Source organism: Stomoxys calcitrans, chromosome 3, assembly GCF_963082655.1.
Source record: "Stomoxys calcitrans chromosome 3, idStoCalc2.1, whole genome shotgun sequence".
Classification (NCBI taxonomy): Eukaryota; Metazoa; Arthropoda; class Insecta; order Diptera; family Muscidae; genus Stomoxys; species Stomoxys calcitrans.
The window spans coordinates 189,997,591-190,021,290 of NC_081554.1; the positions used below are offsets into that span (position 1 = coordinate 189,997,591).

General features: G+C 38.8%; 2 protein-coding genes across 5 annotated transcripts in view; one reads left to right on the forward strand and one right to left on the reverse strand.

Annotated features, from left to right (window-relative positions):
* Window positions 1–23,700, forward strand: part of LOC106085086 (angiotensin-converting enzyme) — a 253,968-nt gene that overhangs the window by 33,561 nt on the left and 196,707 nt on the right. The window lies entirely within an intron of this gene.
* On the reverse strand, window positions 11,372–16,479 carry LOC106085075 (uncharacterized). Its single transcript, XM_013249106.2, has 2 exons — window positions 16,468–16,479; window positions 11,372–12,646 (listed from the first exon to the last, which is right to left on the reverse strand). The coding sequence occupies exons 1-2, from the start codon at window positions 16,477–16,479 to the stop codon at window positions 11,372–11,374; spliced, it is 1,287 nt and encodes a 428-aa protein (XP_013104560.2).

Here is a 23,700-nt window from a genome sequence, read left to right on the forward strand (position 1 = left end):
AGTGCTTGTGTGATATATATGTACACAATTTCATTGTTTTTAAAGAAAAAAATAGTATTTATTGGAACAAAAAGGGCCATTTTACAGCTGAACACAAAAAATTAAACAAAAAAAGTATTCATCATTGCAAAAAAACAAAAAAATAAATAACATAATTTAAAAAAATTAATACTTTGTTATTCGACCACCGCGTCTTATAACTTCTTTTAAACGGTTTGACATCGATTGGACTAGTTTAGCGGTTATATTTTGGTCTATATTAGTCCATTCCTCCATTATCACCTGTTGCATTTGACTCTTGCTCGAAAAATTGCGCGTTCTCAATTTGCGTTCGAGATGTTCCCAAAGATGTTCAATTGGGTTCAAGTCGGGACTTTGAGGAGGAGTTTTAATGACTTTGGGGCAGTTATACAGCATCCACATCTTGGTATTTAAAGCAGAATGTTTGGGGTCATTATCTTGATAATATTGAAAGTTATTACCAAGCCCAAGTTTTACAGCACTATCTTTTAAATTCCTCTTTAAAATGTCAATGTAATACTTATGATCCATTACTCCATTAATATTTTCAAGATTTCCCGCTCCTGAAGCCGCCATACACCCCCAAACCATTAAACCACCTCCACCATGTTTTACAGTAGCAACTGTGTTTCGTTCTTCAAGCTCTGTATTTGGTTTTCTGTACACTATGACCTTTCCATCGCACCCAAAAAGATTAAACTTGCTCTCGTCTGCAAAAATGACTGTTTTCCAAAATGATTCGGGCTGTTTTACATACATTTTTGCGAAGTTTAGCCTTTTCACTCGGTTTATTTTATTTATAAAGGGTATTGAGTGTATTTCGAATTGTTTGTGTAGTAACTTCCTTCCCTAAATATTCCATAGTGTTTTTACGAAGAATGGTCGCATTTGTCTTCGGAGTTTTCTGAACTTGCCGCACTAGCCAACGCACATCTCCAACTGAAAGTGCTTTTGGTCGACCAGATCTTGGTTTATTGTCAACAGTTTTCGTTTCTGTCCACTTTCTGATGATGGATTGTATAGTAGATCGTGGTCTATTTAATATTTCACTGATAGTTTTTTGAGTTAAACCATTCCTGTGGTGTTTTATTATCAAAACTTTTACCTCATCAGAAACCTCGTTTTGCTTACGACCCATTTTGACAAAAACTATATTTTCAATGAAATTAAATATTTGCTGTCAAGGGCAAAGCCTCCTTTACTAAATAAAACAGAAAAGGGGGATTCCCAAATAATATTTGAATTTGACTTTGATGATAGCACATCAATGATGAATACTTTTTTTGTTCTGTTTTTGGTGTTATTATATAAAATTGCATTTTTTGCGCTAATTAAATTTATTTTTTGAATTTATTTTAAAACATATTACGAAAAATAAACTATTGCATAAAACTGCATTATTTGTTTACTTTAAATTTTCTTCAATTACCCAAAATAAGTGAATTTATTATCAATTTTGCTAATGATGAATACTTTTTTTGACCGCTGTATATGAGATGTTTACATCTGCTCCTTAACGGAATGTTTATGGCCAAAATTTAAATTTGTTTTGCCCTATAGACTGGCTCCCTGCTTAAGGACATATACTCCGCATGTCTTATATACCTCTGGGATAGAGGGAAACTAAGACCATTTTCAATTCCCAAGCTAGAAAACGGCACCACCTGAAATCAAAAAATTTTCATTTTTAGAGAGATATATCTTAGGGCGGAGACTCGTAAAGGTCGCCTGTATCGACAATAGCAAAATCAAAGGCTTGCCTACCAGAACAGCTCTTCAGCTACATCGAAGGTTTTCCCGCTGCCACGGAATCATTTCTTGACATTGAGAGTGCCTACAGTAATGGTAATCCGACTTCAATCAAACAGGTACTGGAAGTTGTAGTTATCTGGCGTTAATCCGTCAAAAATGGATTTTTTTTTTAAGAAATACAATGTACTGTGCGGTGGCACTCGTCCTCTTGGTAGGATAGAATGTTTCAGTTACCGAAAACGCTTAATTGCAATTTACGGGGAAAATCAAAAGTATATCGGATTTCTTGCATACCCCCAAAGGTGTAAAATTTTTCAAGACCCTGGAACCCCTGAATGCCATACTGTCCATATTCCGCACAATGTCAATTGGGTGGGAAAGGAAGCTATTGGTGGAGCCTTGACCTAAGCCTTCAAAAATACTTTTTTTATTCGTATTTCTGGAGTGGTCATTATTTGGCAGTTTTTCGCATAAACCTAAGATTACTCCTTGTGTTTTGCTGGATGGAAAATCGTGCCCTATGCACCTGCAATAGGGTCATTGTCGGGGGATTAAAACTGCGTTGGAGAGTTTGAAGTGCGTATCATGTATTGGCGTATCATGTATCATAGGTCATAGGTCAATCCTGCGAAACCCAAGGCCAAGGGTGAATACAATGCGTCTACCAACGCTCCCACATGTAGTAACCTACATAGGAGTATCAATTTGATCCCGCAAATTTGGACGTGTTCATCTCCTTGGTAAGGAGCGGAGCACTATCTAAACCTGGCGATCTATGGGTCACGGCACACGGTTAAAAACGCAACTCCAGGTCGAGCTTGCACCCTTCCCGCGAATTAAGTATAAACCCTGTGGTTTATACCCAATTGCCCTTCCTAGTTGCTCGGCCCTGGGGCCTAACTGGAACCTAATTTCTAAGGGCACCTGACACCAGTGGTACCGGATTGAAGTCTCCGGTCGGACTTGGTAGCCTTAAAAGACTACTACCAGTTGAACCACAAATAGTTCCTCGCTGGTCACCTAGGAAAAAAGGAATCACAATGCAGAACTTACAGCAGAAGTAATTACGCCAGATAGAAAGTTGCCAATAACCTATTTCGCCTAACCTTGTGAGTACATTACGCAATTAGAGGAAATCAATCGAAAAATATGCCAAGAACATACTTTGTGTTCGAATCGCTTACACTGTTCTACCCATGGATACATACATCCACAGTGCTCTTTCTTTCGGAAGGACCAGGACTCGGACACATTCTCAGGTACAAGGGAAATAACTTACTTTAACGCATCTAAGAATCAACTTTACATGATCAGGTATGGCCTTACTTGGTTAAGCCTTTTAAGTCTGCACATCATTCACCGTGCTCATCTATTCGTCTATCTTCGCAATTTAGTCATCTATAGTTAGTGCCCTGAACCCATCTAAAGACAAATTCCCAGTTTATGTCTCGATCTTTTCATCACCTACACCATTCAATAGTAGCCCAAGTCCTTAAATCCTTGAAAGTGCCCACAATCTCAATTGCAATATGGTCTCTTGTACCCCATTCGTCACAAACCCTCTACCTAAACTGGTAAGCAGTTAATGTCACCCTATTCATAGCCGTAAAGTCAATGTCTAATGCCTGAAGGCCCATTAAAGGTATACTTCTCGCTCGTTCAACACGCTGACGTCATTCAAAGTCAACCATACTGAGCAACTGCCCACAATAGCGATTCTCATGACCAAGCGAATGCTGGTTAATTTTCATGCAACATCGGAGAAGTTGCGTTAGTGTCTAGACAAGAGGTGGACATATATTTTAAAATTTGGTTTCTGATAAGAAACAAATTGATTTCGCATTATTACGCACCAAAAGAGCATAAGCTGTTGAGCATAAGCAAGGGGCACCTATTTTACCTATTGCTACTCAGAAGTAGTAGCACCGTATCCATATACCTATGGCAGAGCTCAAAGTCGGCGCTAAACCTAGAGTAGATGTTATCCAATAACATCTTTTTACTTCTGACTTCCTAACACCTCTGCCAGATGGCAAGCCATCGCCAAATGACACCACTTTCGTGGCCGCAGCCACAACGGGAGACCCCAACTTCAGGCGCTTCACATTCTCCCCAGCACTTCCATTGGAGAGTAACTCCTCCAAATCCACCTGCCGATGTCCACAACTCTTACACATCCCACTACACCCACCAAAGAACACCGACGGGTCGGTACTTATAGCAAAATCTGAAGTCTCTCCTCCCCGACATCCCTTCTCCCTTTCACCCTTATCAACATAACCCTTACAAATTTAATCCCCAGAAACAAAGACTCCTCCTAAAATTGACGAAAGATTTTTCACCCTCTTTCAAAATGAATACCAATGGCCACAATGTCTATGTGTATATTGTACAGACCCTTGTACAGTGGATAGGTAATTTTCTTTCGATACATTTGATGGTGGTCATAAGCTCAACGCCCTTTGTAAAAAATGTAATCAAAACACAATTTTTTTCTGTGTTTTTTTGCGGGTCAGGATGGGAAAATGTTTAACGCGTGTGACGATTACGTCTCTCGCCTTATGTCGGACTTCGTTATCAACGGTACTGGCTAAAAACCCACCTTATGCCACCTCTGGGGACTAATTTCATCTAGGAACCGTTTTAGCATTACTTCGAGATGCACCCCATATTTGGTGATTATCCAAATCATCGTCATCGTGTCTGCGACCAGAACTACGCATTCGTACTCTACCCCACTGCGTCCAGTTCCACCTTCTTCCTGTGCAGTACTTGTTCGGCGTATCTCATTTGTGCCTCCCACTTCCTTTCTTCTTCCATGATCCTCTAGACTATGCAGCCAATCGTTGTTTGCAGTTCCCTGCGTCTTTCGACCCATCTTTCGCAGTGGAGGAATGTGGGTTCAACATCGTCTTCAACTTCTGGATCCTCATAAATGCATAGATGCTAGAAAAGCATTTGCCCATTCTTTGCAGGTATTTCCGGAAGAAAGCATGGCTTGTCAACACACAGCTGTTGTTTACGTCGCCTTCCTAGGTCTATTGAACCATTGCGGCTATTGCAAGGGCTGCGGGCTCCGCCACTGTCCGGTAGGATGACATGACCCTAAGAGCCACCGTCCAGGGAGCAGGGATTTCGCTCCCCATATTTCACTCCCATAGAGGCGGATGCTATTGCATGTATCCATTAAGAGTCTGCGCTGGAGAGTAGAGTGTATCCATTAAGAGTCGTTGGGAGTAGCAACTCCGTCTTCTGCATGGCAAGCCAGCCAGTCTATTGCTCTTAGCATCACCTGTCGTAGTTTGTGCTCTGCAGCTTCAGTGTCTCTTGTTGTGATGACTGCAGCGATGTCGTCAGGATATCCTACTGTAAAGATTCCCTTCTGACATTTCTGTTCGAAGTATTATTTATTTCAGTAGTAGCAGCTTTTTTTTTAAATATTTCAATATTTTAGTAGATTTTTGTATTTAAAATAGCAGATTTTGTTAGCTAAAACAGCAGTACGAAATGTTTGCTAAAACAGCACTATATTTGTTGAAACAGCAGTCATTGCTGCTGTCACTTTTTCAGTAAACAAAAACTTTTCTGAAAAACTGAAGATTTTCTTTTGCAAATGGTTTAGTAAAAATTATTGGAGAGTTGTAAGGTGAAAAGTGGCCTGATAACCTTATCTAGCTAATTATCTTGCCGATCGCGATACAACTTGAGTCGATGTTGATGTTGTCGATGCACTTCAATTACCTACTCCGTGTAATTCGCGAAGTGGGTTTTAAGGAGGATATCGAAAGTTTCGGCAGAGTCGCTTGATTAGGTTCCTTCATCCCTCTTTATATAGGTTGGATTGGTGTTCTCTAAAGATCCACAGAATTCGATTCATGTTTTATTGTTTTATATAGTTGTGTCTTTCTCGTACTCCTTAATTTTATCCTTGTTCGGCTGGTAGGGTCTGCTTCGTTATCTTGCATTGAAGTCTTTCGCCATTCTTTTCGTTTTGATAGATGGGACAACCATCATTGGGGGAGTTTTTTTTCGAGAGTATTTGTAAGCATCATATTTTAAAACCTATATATATATGGAAGGGTATATCAAGGGTAGATGCTGCTTTTTCTCTAATCGCCGTGGAGTTTGTTAGATCAATAATCAATTTTTATCAATTTGCCATCATCTACACTAATACCGACTGTTTTGGACCATAACACAATATTTCCCTATGTCGACCAAATCTCAGATCGGTGGTTTTGAATATTCAATAGCCGGCCTGCTAAATTTTTGTTTTCTTATTTTGTACTCCCAATTGATTCATTAATGCCCCTTAAACATTTTTAATATTTCCATGCTTTTTCTTCGAATGTTCTTAAATTTTTCAAGTTTTAAAATAAAAGACTAGGGTATTTTTGTATTAAAATCTCTTGGATTTTTGCTTTTAATGTATTTTCATTGTATTCTTTCATATTCATTATTCCCACAATTATTTTTTCTTTTCGTAAAATCGATGTTGACTTTTCATACAAAGTTCATTTCAGGGGGTTGCTAAAATACTAAATAATTATAAGGAAGAACTTCTCAATATCTGGTTATACTTTATAATTTATTTGAGAAGATATTACTAAAAAATGGATTTAATAGTAATTGTAGGGAATATAATTATAATCAAACATTGAGAAAGTGCTTTTAATAATAGGGCAATATGCTAAAATACAATTTCAATAAAAATTCGTTCAAAAAGTTCTAAACTAAACTACAATTTCATAATATGCTATTCACTATAGTCTTTGGGTAGGAAGGAAGAAATTCTTGCTTAAAGGCTCTTAAAGACCCTTAATATAATACAAGCTAATAATAAATTTTTTTAAGTATATAAAGAAACTTATGAAATATCTTAGAACGCTATGCAAAGATCACTGGACGGCACTTACGAGGAAACGATATGTAAACAAAAAGTATATTGAGGACTTTCTACTAACTAGCCTTCATCCGTACTTAAAATTATACCAAATAAGTTACTACACTTAAAAATACTTAACATGTTGACATTGCCTTAAGTTTTAAAGACTAAAAGAATTTTTCTACAAAATGGCTTTGGATATTTAAATAATAATATATATTAAATTTTATATATTTCAATAAAAAATAATAATAATGCTAAGGAATATTGTTGATTACTTAAAATTAATAGAGTGGTGTTTCTATGTTCTACAAATGCTTTTGCTTTATTGTATTTCAATAACAGCTGATTTTGTAGAGGGAAAACAGCTGATATTGATGTAACATGTAAACAAAGGCTTTTGTGGAAAATAGAAAATCAGGCTGTAGAATTGTGTTTCAAATGTTTTTAGTGAGGATTTGAGAAATGCAGAGGAATATGTTTCAGCATTGTTTTTGTGAGTCGTTAAGAGGAGAGACTAAAACAAGTTTTCACATAAGTAAGCCAAAAGTCGAAATATGTTGTAATTGAAGAGAGCGGCATGAGGGAAATAATGGCTGCGTTTTATTTTAGTCCTATCCAGTGCAAGTCTGGTATTCCATTGTAGATAGAATATTAATGCAAAGTTGTGCTGGTAAGTTATCGATATCATGCGTTTACAGATAATAAGCACGAATAAAACATATCAAATGTAGCTGAATTACCTTTGAAAGAGAGTATATCTGGGATTTTAGAAAAATAAACCAAAAAGGCGGTAAATTTAAAATATCAATGCATCGAAAGTAAAGTTGATACCATTTGGTATTGGCAGTGAATTAAAAAAGTTTTTGTGAAAATAATACCGTGTGGTAGGCATGATGAAAAGCGTTTTATCCATATCGTACGGTATTGTTTTCACAATAAAAAACGGGTTAATTCATCATCAATACTTATGGTATTAATTTTTTTTTTTCAGTATACATGATGGAAAACTAAAAACAAAAAAAAAAAATCGTAAGTGTACTTTCAAGAAACATTAATTGTTTAAATTGCAAAATTTGACAAGAGATATGATTTGTTGTAACTGCTCTCTTATTATTACTCTTTTGAAAGTATAAATATCTCGGACATTTTTCGAAACCCGCCAAAAGATGGCGCCCTTTCAAGAATCATTAATTGTCCAAATTGCAAAATTTAACAAGAGATGTGTTTTGTTGTAACTGCTCTCTTATTATTACTCTTTTGAAAGTATAAATATCTCGGACATTTTTCGAAACCCGCCTCTTGCATAAAAGGCAGTATGTACCACTGGCAAAAATTTCCCAGTTTCCATAGCAAATGCATTGACATATACTTAGCGACATTTTCGGTTTCGATACCGTTATCGAAATGTTCCCTAGCAGTATTTCACTTCAAACCAAAGTAGTTCACTTGGATGCTTTGGGAGGCAGAAAATCCTTAGGGATTCGTTTCCACATGCCAGACTTACAGTGATCATGTCCAAAAAGCTCACTGGTCATGGGTACCAACAAGCTTAGTCAATGTAAAATCTAATCGGTACTAGTCTTTATGAGACCAGACTGAGAGGAATGTCCAAACAAAAGCCGTTAAAGTGTTCATAACTGAAGTTGTGAAGTGAGCATTTGCTCGCTTTGAAGTGAAAATTTTACTCAACGGGAACTACCAATGAATAAGAGGTCTAATCGGATATAATGGCTGACAAGAAAATTCTGGGACCTCGGTTTCAATCTGACAATGGTCAGATATATGTTGAAGAACAGTTATAAATCATGGGCAAATATCAATTTCAGGGTTGAGTTGCATTTTCAAACGGCCACAGCAACCGATTGACCTAAAGGACGTTTAAGGGGCTAAGTTTCTCATTGGGAGATTTTAAGTTCTCCTAGTAGTTGGATACCAGAGCATAGCCCAGCTGTGTTTTTTTTTTTTTGGGAAGGGCCGATTGCAGGCTCATATAAGCGATTTGAAATGCTGCAGGACTGCAAACAGAGAACGGATGTGGTTTTGGATTGGTTTGGCTCTTCATCAGAGGAGGTGAATAATTGAATTTCTCCTAATAGTATGATATCAGAGTATAGTCCAGCCGTTTTTTTAGTAGCGCCGGTTGCTGGCTTATATAAGCGATTTGCCATGTTGCAGGATGCAGTCCGAGACCGATAATTCATGCGGTTTTGGTTAGGTTTGGCTCTTCATCGGACGATGAAGTGTTTGGAAGCGAATAAAATTCTTATCATACCCTTTATAAGCAGTGGTAGGTATTCATGGAAGGCAACTAAGGTAGGTTTCTCTTCTCCTCCGGTTAGCTAAACCAGTCAAAATAGGTTAGAGCGAATTGATACCCATACCTGGCCTAGCTACGAGTTGAAAGGAGCCAAAAATACTAAACTTCAAAATTTCATATGAAAATTCCATTAAGTAATTGGGGATACTTCTTTTATAGGACCAATATTAGTCTTATATAACTCTCGAAATGTTGAAGGACCGTGGTTGAATACCTCGAATTGCTTAAAGGCGAATTGCTAGTTACCTATGCAACTAGCTTTTTGGTATAACACCATAAATCAATCCACTAGATCCACTAGATTTGAGTTGTGGGTCAAATTCGAGTACCTCAAAGATATCAATTGAGGGGTATGGTGAGAGTCATGTAGCTTCTGAGACAATGGTCCCTATCTGATAGTAGTGAGGCTTATTTTGAAGTACTCTTCCAAGCCGAGGGCTATTTTAAGTTAACAGTTGAATAACATTCGGAAACTGGTACAGTTGCTTACAGTACAAAGTGTGGCTTAGATGGTCTGTACACCTTATGGAGGGAGTTGAACTCGTCTTCTCAACAGTTCTAAGCCTAGTTTTGCATTGAATATAGCAGAGGTAGGCTCAAAACTAAGCAGGACCATAGGTAACCAACGGAAGGGGGTCTGGATGGTTTTCATTTCTCATCAGGGTAGGTAAACACTCTCATATGCTTGGGTCTTGCTTGTATTCGTATGCATTCGAAGCGAAGATATGATATGATACATTGTGGGCAGTGGTAGGCATCCTACGAGATTCGATGATCTACAAGATGGGACCATAATAGTTGGTGTACACTTTTCATAATGCGTGAGAATGATTTGGTGACTATTTGGTTGGATTCACATAACTCTTTAAAGTGTTCTGTGAGGGGCACTATCCGGATTTAAAAGCACAGTGGGATAAAAACCGAAGGTTGATGCCGTTTTAATGCATGGAAGCGAAAAGGCTGCAGTGCATGGCCCAAATATGTGATTCATTGGGGGCGTTGATAAATCCAAACAACTTTGGAAGGGGTTCGATGCTTTTCAGTAACAGACCGTTAAGGTGAAACAAAATTAGGTGGTGATTATAGACAAAGAAAAAATTAAAAAAATTGTTTGAAAATTTCCATTTATAAACTTTTTGTCCTCTCCCACTCCCACTACTTTTCTAATTTCAGTTTATGCTGTTATAGAAAAACTTGAAAAGGGTTGCTTAGGGCTTGCAGGCGGCCTTATATGATTTTGAGTCTTATTCTTTAGCCAAGTTTATATCTCATGCGCTCTGTTCTTCTTCTTCTTCAGTTTGCCCCTGTTCCTTAGTGGAATGTTCATGGGCAAAATTCGCATTCTGTTCTTCTCTCTCATTTTCTCCTTATTCCGTGCATGGCCCAGGTATGTCGTACATTGGGAGCGTTGATAGATCAAAAAAAAAAAACTTTGGAAAAGGTTTGTTGCTTTCCATGAATACACCGTTAAAGTGAAACACAATGAGGATGGTCATTGTGACAAAAGAAAATTTAAATTGTTATGGAAAAACTTGGAAATGGGCTACTTAGGGCTTGAAGGCGGCATTATATGATTTTGCCTCTTCTTCTTAACCCAAGTTTATATCTCATGCGTTCTGTTATTCTGTAGCATTTTTCCTGATTTCTTTCCTTTCTGTTTTTTTAGTTTAGATAAAGTCTATGCTTATGATCGAAGATTTGTATGAAATGAAAAATGAAAACCCTTACAGAAATCAAAAATATTTCCGTGAAAAAACTTCTGCCTTACAGATTACATAGTGCAACAGCCAATCGGAGCTGTGGGATACTCCAAGTTATGGTGATGGCACCTTTGCAATTGAATTGATTGAAAAATTTCTAGTCTTTGAAAAGGTACTAAATGGGTGACGTGGGTACTGCGTTAGTCCTTAGGTGGAAAAAGTACTAAAAAAAGTACTACAGTACTGACTTTTCCATCCCTGTGCCAGGTTTCTATCTCATACGCTCTCTCCCTCTCTCTCTCTCTCATTTTCTCTTATTTCCTCTCTTTTCAGTTTTTTTTGTTTGGTTTAGTTAAAGTCTATGTCATTTATTTGAGGCCTTTATCACGTTTGATTTTTCATTTCATTTTCATTTTATCGTAGCCAAGTCATTAGTAGTTGTCCGCTTTAAGTCATTCATTCAATCACACACTTCCTCTCTCTCTCTTTCTCTTCTTCTTTCGGAAGATAATCACAATCACTGGTAGTTTTTTGCTCCTAAGAAAATCTCTTGCCTTGGCCTCGTCTAAATTAATATTTACAGTCTTACTGGGGTTTCGGGCGAGATGGTCTCAGATGCTTTGCTAGTGATGCTGTTTAAGAGTAAAGAAAGAGAAAAAGAAAAGAAAAGCATTAGAAAATAGGTCATAAAATTTAGGGATGCTCTTCATAATGGCCATAGGCATGATGATCATATTCATGACCATGACCATGACCATAGTCGCCAACCTCCACTTTTGATTCATAATGGCTCTCGGATTCGCCATGAGAATGCTCTTCGACATGTATGGGGGCGGATTCGTGATGACTGGATTCATGATGTCCACCTTCATGTTGTAAGGCTTCATGTTGTATAGCTTCATGATGTTCGGCTTGTTGATGTATAACTTGATGATGTTCCTCTTCATGGTGGCCCCCTTCATGGTGGCCCCCTTCATGGTGACCCCCTTCATAATGATGTTCCTCGATTTTTTTGTGTATAAACTCGGGTTCTTTGTAGGAGATATGCTTTTCATGATACTCTGGTACATGTTTTTCCAAATGTACAGCAACTGGTTTTTCAACGGGTATATGCACGGGGTAGGGTACATCTTTTTCTACTTTGAAGGGAATTTCTTTCACCACTGGATAGGGGGCTGGTACATGCTCTTTAACCTCATAGGGTACTGGTTTCTCTACATGTACTGGCACTGGTCTGTCATAGGGCACATGTACAGGAACTGGCACTTTCTTGATGACATGCACTGGCACTGGTTTCTCAACATGATAGGGCACTGGTTTTTCCACTTTATAGGGAACTGGTTTCTCTACGGGCACCTTAACAGCATAATGGACTATCTTTTCCACGGGATAAGGCTTATCGACATGAACTTCCACCTTAACGGGATAGGGCACTTTCTTCTCCACCGGATATGGTGCTGGCACATGTACCTTAACGGGCACATGCACCTTCTTCTCTACGGGATAGGGTTGTGGCACGTATACCTTAACTGGGACTGGGCGATCATATGGCACATGTACTGGTACAGGGACTTTCTTTTCCACAGGATATGGAGCATCTATCTCATGGGGAACCTTAACAATTTCCTTAACCTCATAGGGCACATGCTTAACCACTGGATAGGGTTTGGGCACTTTCACCTCAACTGGGTAGTGGACAATTTTCTCCACTGGCACATGGACTTCCTTCTCCACGGGCACTGGGTAGGGTATTTTCTTGATGATTGTTAAAGTTTTCTCCTCATGAGCTGGATAATGATGATAGTGTTCATGATGATGAAGACCTCGTTTAGATTTGGTGGTCTCCACCACAGCTTTGGAATGTCCCTTGGCTTCCACTTGTTCTTCATGAGCTCCAGCTGATGACTTTTCTTCTTCGGCCTGAACGCTGGCTGTTATTAGCAGCGCAGCTAGCAGAAATATTGCTTGCTGAAGAGAGAGAGAGAGGGGAGAAAAATGAGGAAAAAATGGAAAGAGTTAGCACAGAATAAATAGAAAATATGTTAGGGGAAAGTATATAAAATTGTTGCATTCGAACCAAATGTAGTGCAAGCACATGACTATATCCACTTAAAATATCATGACAATCCGTACTTAAAGGTTCTTCGACCAATTATTTGAGGAATAGCAAATAAAGTTTCGACCTAAATATAGTCAAGGGTACAGACAATAGGTAGGTCGACATTTTATTAGAAATTATTCAAATTTCTGGTCTAAGAACCTTTTAAGTATAACGGATTGTCATGACATTTTTAGTGGATATAGTCATGTGCTTCCATACGTCCGTCTGTCCGTCTTTCGAAAAATCCGTAACTTCCAAACGAGATAAACAAGCCTGCCAAAATTTTGCTTAACTACTTTTAATCAATGTAGGTCTGTTGGGATCGAAAATGAGCCATATTAACATCATGTTTAAAAATGACTCCCCCATGTAACGATCTCCGAATTTGAGTTTTTGAGCCGATAGAGGGCGCAATTACTACCCAATTTGCTTGAATGTTTCACATATTGTTTTGATATGACTTTCAGTATTTATTTCAAGTAAGGTCGAAATCGATCCATATGTTCATATTGCTCCATATAAACCCATATCAGTATTTTAATTCATAAGTCCCCAGGGAGCGCAATTCTTATCAGATTTGGTTAAAATTTTGCTCAAAGACTTCTGCTACGACTTTCAATTTCTATATCAAGTATGGTTCAAATTGGTGCATAACCTGACATAATTTGCATATAAACCGATTGCCCGATTTGACTTTTTGAGCCTCTGGAGGGCGCAATTGTAAAACGATTTGGTAGAAATTTTGCACATAATGTTTTGTTATGACTTCCAAAACCCATGATAATAAACTGATATAACTCCCATGAAAACCGATCTCCTGTTATGACTTCTTTTGCCAATAGATGGCGTTTTGAAATGAATCCTACCATTCATGCCAAGTTTGGTTCGAATTGGTCCATAAAGTGATATAGCTTCACATCCACGCTAGGCATGGCCCAAAACTGTTCAACTGTATCTGATATACGTCCCATATAAACCGACATCAAGGTGTGATTTCTTCAACATCTAGAGGGCGCTATTACATTCCGATTTGCCTGCAGTTTTACACCTAGTGATTTGTTATGACTTTCAACATTCACGCAAAGTAGGGTACAAATTGGTTCATTATCTGTAATAGCTCCCATATGATATCCCGATTTGATTTTTTGACCCGCTAATGGTCGCACTCATTATCCATTTTGCATGAAATTTTACAAATAGTCGTCTGTTTAGACCTTCAATATCAACGCTAAGTTTGGTCCAAATCAAACCGATTCGGAGCTATGGAATCGTGATATTACGATTTGGCTTCTTCAGCCTCTAGAGGGCGCTAATATATTCCGATTTGCCAACAATTTTGCACGCAATAATTTTGACTTTCAACAGTCACGCTAAATAGGGTACAAATCGGTTCATTATATGTTATAGCTCCCATATGAACCGATATCTTGAGCTTCTAGAGGGCGCAATTATCATTCATTGTGGTAAAAATGTTGCACATAGTCGTTTGTTTCAACGTTCAATATCCAGGTTAAAAATGGTCCAAATCTGTTTTTAACCCCAGGTTTAAACCTCATAACCTGTTTTAGTTCCCGTATAAATCGATCCACCGATTTGACGTCTTGTGCCCGAAGAGGGTGCAATTGTTATCTGATTTGGCTGTAATTTAGCTTGTAGTAGTTTTTTATAACTTTCAACATCAACGTTAAGTAGGGTCCAAGTCGGTTTAAAAACTAATATAGGTCCCATAAAATCGTTATCACGATTTCTCCTCTTCAGCCTGTAGAGGGCGCTATTATATTTCTATTTGGCTTCAATTTTGATTTATTATGATTTATTATGACTTTCAACAGCCATGCTAAGTAGGTTACAAATCGGTTCATTATTTGTTCTAGCTCCCACATGAACCTATATCCCGATTTGAAGTCTTGAGCCTCTAGAGGGCGCTAGAATCATTCAATGTGGCTGAAATTTTGCACATAGTAATTTGTTACGACATTCAATATCCAGATTAAAAATTGTCCGAATCTGTTTTTAACCTCATAGTCTGTTATAGCACCCATATAAACCGATCCGTCGATTTGACTTCTTGAGCACCTAGAGGGCGCAATTGTTATCCAATTTGGCTTTAACTTTACACAGAGTAGTTTTCTATCACTTTTAACATCCAAGTTAATTATGCCCTAAATCGGTTTAAAAACAGATATAGGTCCTATATAAAGCGATATAACCATTTGGCTTTTTCAGCCTCTAGGGGGCGCAATTATACTCCTATTTGCCTGCAATTTTGTACTTAGTGATGTGTTATGACTTTGGACAGCCACGCTAAGTAGAGTACACATCAGTTCATCATCTGTTATAACTCCCATATAAACCGGCTTCCGATTTAATTTCTTGATCTGCAAGAGGTCGAATTTATTAACCAATTTTGATGAAATTTTGAACATAGTTGTTTGTTCTGACTTTCAATATCAACGTTAAGTATCGTCCAAATCTGTTGTTAATCTCATATAGCTCCCATATAAACCAATCTCCTGATTTGATTTCTTGAGCCGCTAGAGGTCGCACTTATTATCCGATATGGAAAATAAGTGCGTGGAACAAACTTTCCACTTTTTTGTTAATTATGTTTTAGAGTGGTCTACAATCTGATATAGCTTCCATATAATCTGATCTCCAGATAAGACTTCTTGATCCTCTAGATGGCGCAAATATTATCCGATTTATATAAAATGTGTCGGGTAGTGTTTTGTTAAGACTTTCAATGTTCCTGCTAAGTATGGGCTAAATTGGTTTATAGCCTTAAAGTGGCTCCCGTATATACCGGTCTTGCGATATAAATTCTTTAGCTTTTAGATGGCGCAATTTTCATCTGAGAATTTGGTTATGAATCCCAACATTAATGCTTAATATGATCTATATCGGCTATCATATAAAACGATCAACTGTCTTAATTTCTTGAGCCTCTAGAGGCCTCAAATGCTATCCAATTTGGCTGAAATATTGGACATAGTAGTGTTTTATGACTTTTCAACACACCACGACTAGAATGGCCCAAATCGGTTCAAAATCTGATATAGGTCCCATATAAACCGATATTACCATTTCAGCCTCTAGAGGGCGTAATGATTACCCGATTTGACTAAAACCTACCACAAAAAGATCTGTTATGACTCTTACTATTTATGTTAAGTGTAGTTTAAATGTGTTAATATCCTAATATAGTTCCCATATAAACTGTTCCCCCGATTCGACTTCTTCAGCTGCTAGATGACGCACTTTTCCGATTTAGGTGAAATTTTGTATGTGGTGTTTTGATATGACTTCCAATTTTCATGCTAAGTATGGTCGAAATCTGTCCATATCCTTATACTCCGTTCTACCAGTTTGATTTCATGAGCCTATAAAGGGCGCACTTAGTTTCCGATATGACTGACATTTTTGCACATTGGCCATAAAGGCCATACTGATCATCTTTTTTAAAGAAGTTATTATAAAAACTTTCCGATCTATAGTGTTTGTGGACTTTGAGACTTTGCTTTTTCAGTTGAGACTTAGTTTTTTCTTTTTTAATTCCACTTTGTATGTTTGAAGATATATTCTTCTCTTATAACACGATTTGGTTGCTAAATGTTCACTATTTTTTTGTTTATTTAGGGAAAAACTTCTTGGGGTCTACCAAGTCCTTTCCAACTTCTTTTATACTCACCATATATTTCATGGTGATTTTTTTAGTATTTCCAAACAAGGCGTATTTAATCCTCTTTTTAAGTTTGGGCCAAGCTATCAGTCACAGTATCCGCACAAAGTAATCCTTTTTGATTATGTACACAGTAAAATGCTTTAGGCAGCACATGTAATAAGAAGGAAGGAAAAAACAAAAGACTTAAGAAACATGCACCAAATTATTGTTCCTTGTTTACTATCACATCGACATGAATTATTTACGAATTGAATAAATTTTGTTTTAAAAGTTGGAGTTTTCACTTCATATTATTTTGTAATTATTTAAAAACAATAATTTACTTTATGCCGCCGTATCGCACGCTTAGTAAGGAAACGCACTCGTTTCTTACAGCACTTGAAGTAAAACTACTCTGGGTTGTGTTGGGTTGTGTTTCGCTGTTCAGTTAACGATTCACTGATGGCCACCTAACAGGCGGCACTAACTTTTATACCAACTTCGACAACTTCATTGAATGTAAAAGTATGCCCCCCAGACAGCAAAAAAAAACAGCAACCACTCAGCTAATAACAATAGCTATTGGAAGTATAAGCAGCAGACGCAACACTTAGACATACGCCAACACCAACGGTAGCACAAAAAACTCACACAGCATAAATACATGAACCAGTTATCTTGTTATCTAAATTATCCAACTAATTAATCTACTTTCTTCAATGGAAAACAACGAATGTAGACCAAAGTCCTTGGAAGAAAGTAAACAAAGAAGTTATGGCATAGCAAAGTTATGCCAAGTTGGTAATTGATAATTCCTTTGTCTACGTCTGACTCTTACCTTCAAGGGTTTTATGTCTCGTTGGGCTTTAGAGTTTCAAATTACTTTCATTGAAACCATTGCCAGTAGCAGCATTGTCTTGTAGAGCACTTGGTCAGTGTGATTAGATGAGCAAACAAGGAAATGAATTGGTAATAAGAGACGTCACTAGGCAGCATTTGTGGTACTTTTACTTAGGTGGCAATGCATTTGCACATGAAGTCTTGTCTGTAATGACATTCTTCTGCCGGGTATGAATTAAACTGAAATGTTGATTTAGATTACAGATCTTACATAATGTTGAAAGCAAGTAGGAAGACACCAACAAGGTCTTCTTCAAAGTATGCAATTATTACGGGAAACAGTTAATTTCTGTGGTTATTGAAGTAAATGTATGAAGAACAAATCTTTTGAATCATAACCATATTCGTCGGAGTTGCCGAAGGGTCCAGAACACCTCATTGTTCCATTTTGCCGTAATTAGATAATAAATGCATCTCTAAGGGGTTTAAGACCCTAAATCGGGATACCGGTATATATGGCAGCTATATTCAAATATAGACCCATCTGGACCATACTTTGTACATGTGTCGAGAGGGGCCTAGTATAACACATTGTATTCAATTTCATAGAAATTGAGTAATAAATGTGGCTTTAATGGGCCCTAAGACCGTTTTGTATGATGGCTATATCAAGATATACTCCGCTATAGCTCATATTGGAACTTATCGTGCCTATGGACAAAAAAACCGATCCACTCAAAATTATTTTCTGATCTGTTTTGGCTATGTCCGTCTGTATGTCTGTCCATGCTAATTTGTGTACAAAGTATAGTTCGCAATGTTCATCCGAATGTCTTAAAATTTGGAACGGGCATCTTTTTTGGCCTAGGGATGAAGCCTAGAAAGCCGAAGCCGAAGAAAAAAATTGTTACAGATTTGGATATAGCTTCCATATATATGTTCGTTCGATGTGGACTAATACTGCAATAGTATCGTCATTGTTGTTCGTTTGAAATTGGGCATAAGGGAGTCTGTTATGAGATATTGCTGGTGAATTTGATAGAAATCGGTTCAGATACATATATAGCTCCCATATATATTATACCCACTACCGAAGGATGGGGGTATATTCATTTTGTCATTCCGTTTGTAACACATCGAAATATCCATTTCCGACCCTATAAAGTATATATATTCTTGATCAGCGTAAAAATCCAAGACGATCTGGACATGTCCGTCCGTCTGTCTGTTGAAATCACGCTACAGTCTTCAAAAATAGAGATATTGAGCTGAAACTTTGCACAGATTCTTTTTTTGTCCATAAGTTGGTTAAGTTCGAAGATGGGCTATATCGGACTATATCTTGATATAGCCCCCATATAGACCGATCCGCCGATTTAGGGTCTTAGGTCAATAAAAGCCTCATTTATTGTCAGATTTTGCTGAAATTTGGGACAGTGAGTTGTGTTAGGCCCTTCGACATCCTTCGTTAATTTGGTTCAGATCGGTCCAGATTTGGATATAGCTGCCATATAGACCGATCCTCCGATTTAGGGTCTTAGGCCCATAAACTCTACATTTATTATCTGATTTTGCTGAAATTTTGGACAGTGAGTTGTCGTAGGCCCTTCGACATCGTTCGTCAATTTGGCTCAGATCGATCTAGATTTGGATATAGCTGCCATATAGACCGATCCTCCGATTTAGGGTCTTAGGCCCATAAAAGCCACATTTATTATCCGATTTTGCTGGAATTTGGGACAGTGAGTTGTGTTGGGCCCTTCGACATCATCAATTTTGTTTAGATCGGTCCACATTTGGATATAGCTGCCATATAGGCCGAACCTGCGATTTAGACTTTTAGGCCCATAAAAGCCACATTTATTATCCAATTTTGCTGAAATTTGTTACAGTGAGTTGTGTTAGGCCTGCCGACATCCTTCGTTAATTTGGCCCAGATCGGTCAAGATTTGGATATAGCTACTAAAATAACCAATATATTGTTATACACAATTGAACAATGACTTGTACTTATTTGTATTTGGTCCAAATCGGATCATATTTCGATATAACTGTTATGGGACACAAGGTATGCAATTTTCACCGGATTTTGATGAAAGGTGGTTTACATATATACCCGAGGTGGTGGGTATCCAAAGTTCGGCCCGGATGAACTTAACACCTTTTTACATGTATATCGCTCGATTTGAATTTCTGGAGACTTTGCAAGCGCATGTATCAACCGATCTTCCCAAAACTTTGCACTGCGCTTTTATCTACGACTACTATAAAACGTGCGGATTTTGATCGAAATCTTTTCAGATTTGGATATAGCTCTCGTAAATAAATATTTTTGTCCAATTTTGACTAATGTTGTAATAACGTGGTCATTTGTTAACCGACTCACATGAAATTTGGTACAAAGGATTACCTTTTGACTCCCCTTATGAATTTAGATATATTTATACCCACCACCGAAGGATGGGGGTATATTCATTTTGCCATTCCGTTTACAACACATCGAAATATCCATTTCCGACCCTATGTATATATATTCTTGATCAGCGGAAAAATCTAAGACGATCTAGCCATGTCCGTCCGTCTGTCCGTCTGTCTGTTGAAATCACGCTACAGTCTTCAAAAATAGAGATATTGAGCTGAAATTCTTTTTTTGTCCATAAGCAGGTTAAGTTCGAAGATGGGCTATCTCGGACTATATCTTCGTCAATTTGGTCCAGATCGGTCCACATTTAGATATAGCTGCCATATAGACCGATCCTCCTATTTAGAGTCTAAAGCCCATAAAAGACACATTTATTATCCGATTTCGCTGAAATTTGGGGCAGTGAGTTGTGTTAGGCCCTTCGACTTCCTTCGTAAATTTGGCGTAGATCGGTCCAGATTTGGATATAGCTGCCATATAGCGGTCTATTCTTGATTTAAGGTTTTGGGCCCATAAAAAGCTCATTTATTGTCCGATGTCGCCGAAATTTGGGACAGTGTGTTATGTTAAGTCTCTTGACATACTTCTGCAATATCGCACAGATCGGTCCAGATTTGGATATAGCTGCCATGTAGACGGGTATCTCGATTTAAAGTCTTGACCCCATAAAAGGCGCATTTATAATCTGATTTCACTGAAATTTGACACAGTGACTTATGTTAGGCTTTTCGACATCCGTGTCGTATATGGTTCAGATTGGTTTATTTTTAGATATAGCTACTGTACTTATTAGTATTTGGTCCAAATCGGAACATTTGTTGATATAACTTTTATGGGACATAAGGTATGACATTTTTACCGAATTTTGATGAAAGGTGGTTTACATATATACCCGAGGTGGTGGGTATCCATAGTTCGGCCCGGCCGAACTTAATGCCTTTTTACTTGTTTTCATATATATTTTCGTCCGATTTTGACTAATATTGCAATATTTGGTAATTTGTTAACCGATCTTCACAAAATTTGTCACTAAGGTTTCTCTCAAGCAAATTTTGGTTTCGACAACTTAACCTGCATACCCAATGTGGGTATGCCCGACTTTAACCCGTCCTTACTTGTAAATCGTAGCATTGGCCATAATCGTCTGGTTCTACGGGACATATCTTGGGAAGCGGTAATTTCTTTGGAATCAAACCACCTCCCCATCATACTCACCATCGACCGACCACCCGACTTCATAGTATCTGAGCTCCAGACGTGTATCAATCAGAACAAGGTCGAATGTCTCGGCTTCAAAAAGTACACCAACCTGCGCTTTAGTGAACTGACACCCCCTTAAATGTGCTAGATGCCGAAAGGAAAATCCGTGACATCATTAACGCAGGAGCCGCTTATTTTATACCAGCCAGGAGAATACCCCAAGTGTGGTCCAATTTCCCGGCGCAGGTAGTTGTGCTCGCAGACGTGCGCGATGGGATTCGTTGCACGGGCCCACTTACCACAGAATCAGCGAGCTCAATCTTAAAACCCTTGATCACTAACGAACGAATCAACGAATATAAGCGGAATTTATGGCTTGAACGTTCGGGCAATGTTACTTAGGCACTGGTTTAACCAAGCTATGGCCTACTCTTGAGTCATTTCCGAACGTCGGAAGAACGGATGACAGGATCTCAGTCACATTTGGCGACGTTACTGTGACTGATCCGAAGAGGTTCGCCAGTTTGTTGAACCGTTGATTTATTGAACATCCCGAGAGTGACAAGGCTAGGAGGAGAGTCATTCGTCGTATTCGTGGTCTCCGAGCCGAAGGGCAGCCATCACAATTTACCGTGAACGAAGTTACGAATGTCATCCGTGGCGCCAAGTCATCCAAGGTGTTGGGCTCCAAAGGAATCTCTACACTGATGCTGAAGAATCTGGATGTACCTGAAAACGAGTACCTTAAAACTGTCTTGTGACTCATATAGTACCCGATGTCTGGGCAGATGGGCAGAGAGATCCCGCTAATGAAGCCTGGAAAGGACTCGAGCAAGGAAGAGTCGTACAGACCGATCTCCCTTCTCTCACCACTAGCTAAGACACTTGAGAGGCTACTCCTCCCGAGCCCTAATAGAGAATTTCCATTCGCCGAGCATCAGCATGGATTTCGAAGACTGCACAGCACCAATACAACTTTGCATACCATCACCGCACATATTTGCCGTGGCTTCCATCAGCCCAAGCCATATAATACAACGGTGGCACTGTACACGACACGGTCAGCCCAGCCAAACTATTTAAAGACATCGCCAACACGTCCCTCTAGCCAGGCCTGAAACGCTGGGCCACAAATTATCTGTGTGGTCGCCAGTCGTTTGTGAAATTTAGAGATAAGAAGTCAAAACCCCATAGAGTGAAACAGGGAGTTCCCCAAGGCGGGATGATATCTCCGGCACTGTTTAACCTCTATCTATCCTCCATATCACCCCCTTCAGACTGCATAGAGATCCTTTCATATGCGGATGATTGAACGATCATGGCATCAGGCTCTCACCCTTTGGTGACATCTGCAATAAGTTTACCTCTAGGTAAACCTCAATGAACTTGTCTCATATTTCGCGGCAAGAGGTCTGAAGATATCAGCCACCAAATTTTCAGACAAATTGTTCATTTACACATGAGGGGGGTAGGGAGCTGAATGTGATGCTCAATGGAGTGACAATAACCGACTTAGGTTAGGTTAGGTTAGGTTAAGTAAGGTTAGATATTAATCTGCCCCATGCCACTACAGACATACACCTTAGCCAGTAATCGGCTTGCTGTGCGCTCTAAAAACTAAAAAGTAACCTCGCAAAAGAAATTCGAAGACAGGAATTCCGTGCTACTTACAAAATCCTTTATTGTTTTCTATGCCACGCCCCCAAGTTGGTTCATGTCTGGTATTGTGTGCCCACCTAAGTGCTGGTATCTGTTAGATGCGAAAGCCGGGCAATGACAAAGAAATGCTCCAAAGTCTCATCATCTTCCCCGCATGCCATTCATATGCTATCATTTGCCGCACCGATTTAACATAAGTGAGCTCGTAGTCCTATGTGTCTCGTTATGATACCAATAGCTATACTGACTTCCTTCTTACTTCCTTTCAGTAAAAGCCTAGTCCTCTCACGATCCGGATCCCCAATAGGATTTTCGCCCTCTTACCGACCGTTTCGCTGTTCCACAGGGTTGCGAGTGCATTCATCGGCCATACCCTTAACTCGGACTGCGTCTACCCGAAAGGTTTCGGGTTAACCAAGTTTATTGACGGCAGTCCTCTATCCTTCACCGCCAAATCGTCTGTCCTTTCATTCTCGCTTACTCCGTTATGGCCCGGCACCCAAACGATGTGGATTTTGCCATCCTCAGATAAGGCGTTAATCTCCTTCTTACATAGCAAAACTGCTCGTGACCTTACCGTCCTGCTTGTTATTGCCCTTATGGCAATTTTACTCTCAAAGTCCTCGCGTTAGTAAATACTTAGTGTCACATTTGACAGCTCCTGCAAATTCTCCTCCCATGCCACTACAATATCCGATAAGGTCATAAATAGAAACAAGGTCCTCTAGTCACTTGTCGGCAGCACTGACAAACAAACCTTGTTGACCATGAGAAATCAAGTGCCCCGTCAGTAGTACGGTATGCAGCGCCAGTGTGGCCAGTCAGCTATGTTAAACGCAGTGGAATAATATTCATATGCGTCAGAATCCCACTCTTCAAACTGCGACGAGCTGTCTCCTCACTACTCACGTGGACCACCTTCATCAGTAGACAAAGATCTTTCCCGTACGAAGACAACACTACATGCTGTCCAAGCAATACTATCTGGACTATTATCGCAAGGACCATCCAAACCATCATCTTGTGGATAGGTATTCTTAAGGTTGTCTTCATGATCTAGAGCGAGAGGTTCTCAGCTCTTCAAGAGAGAACCTCTAGATCAAGGGGTATGTCAAGCTGGTCTGGACAACATTCATTAA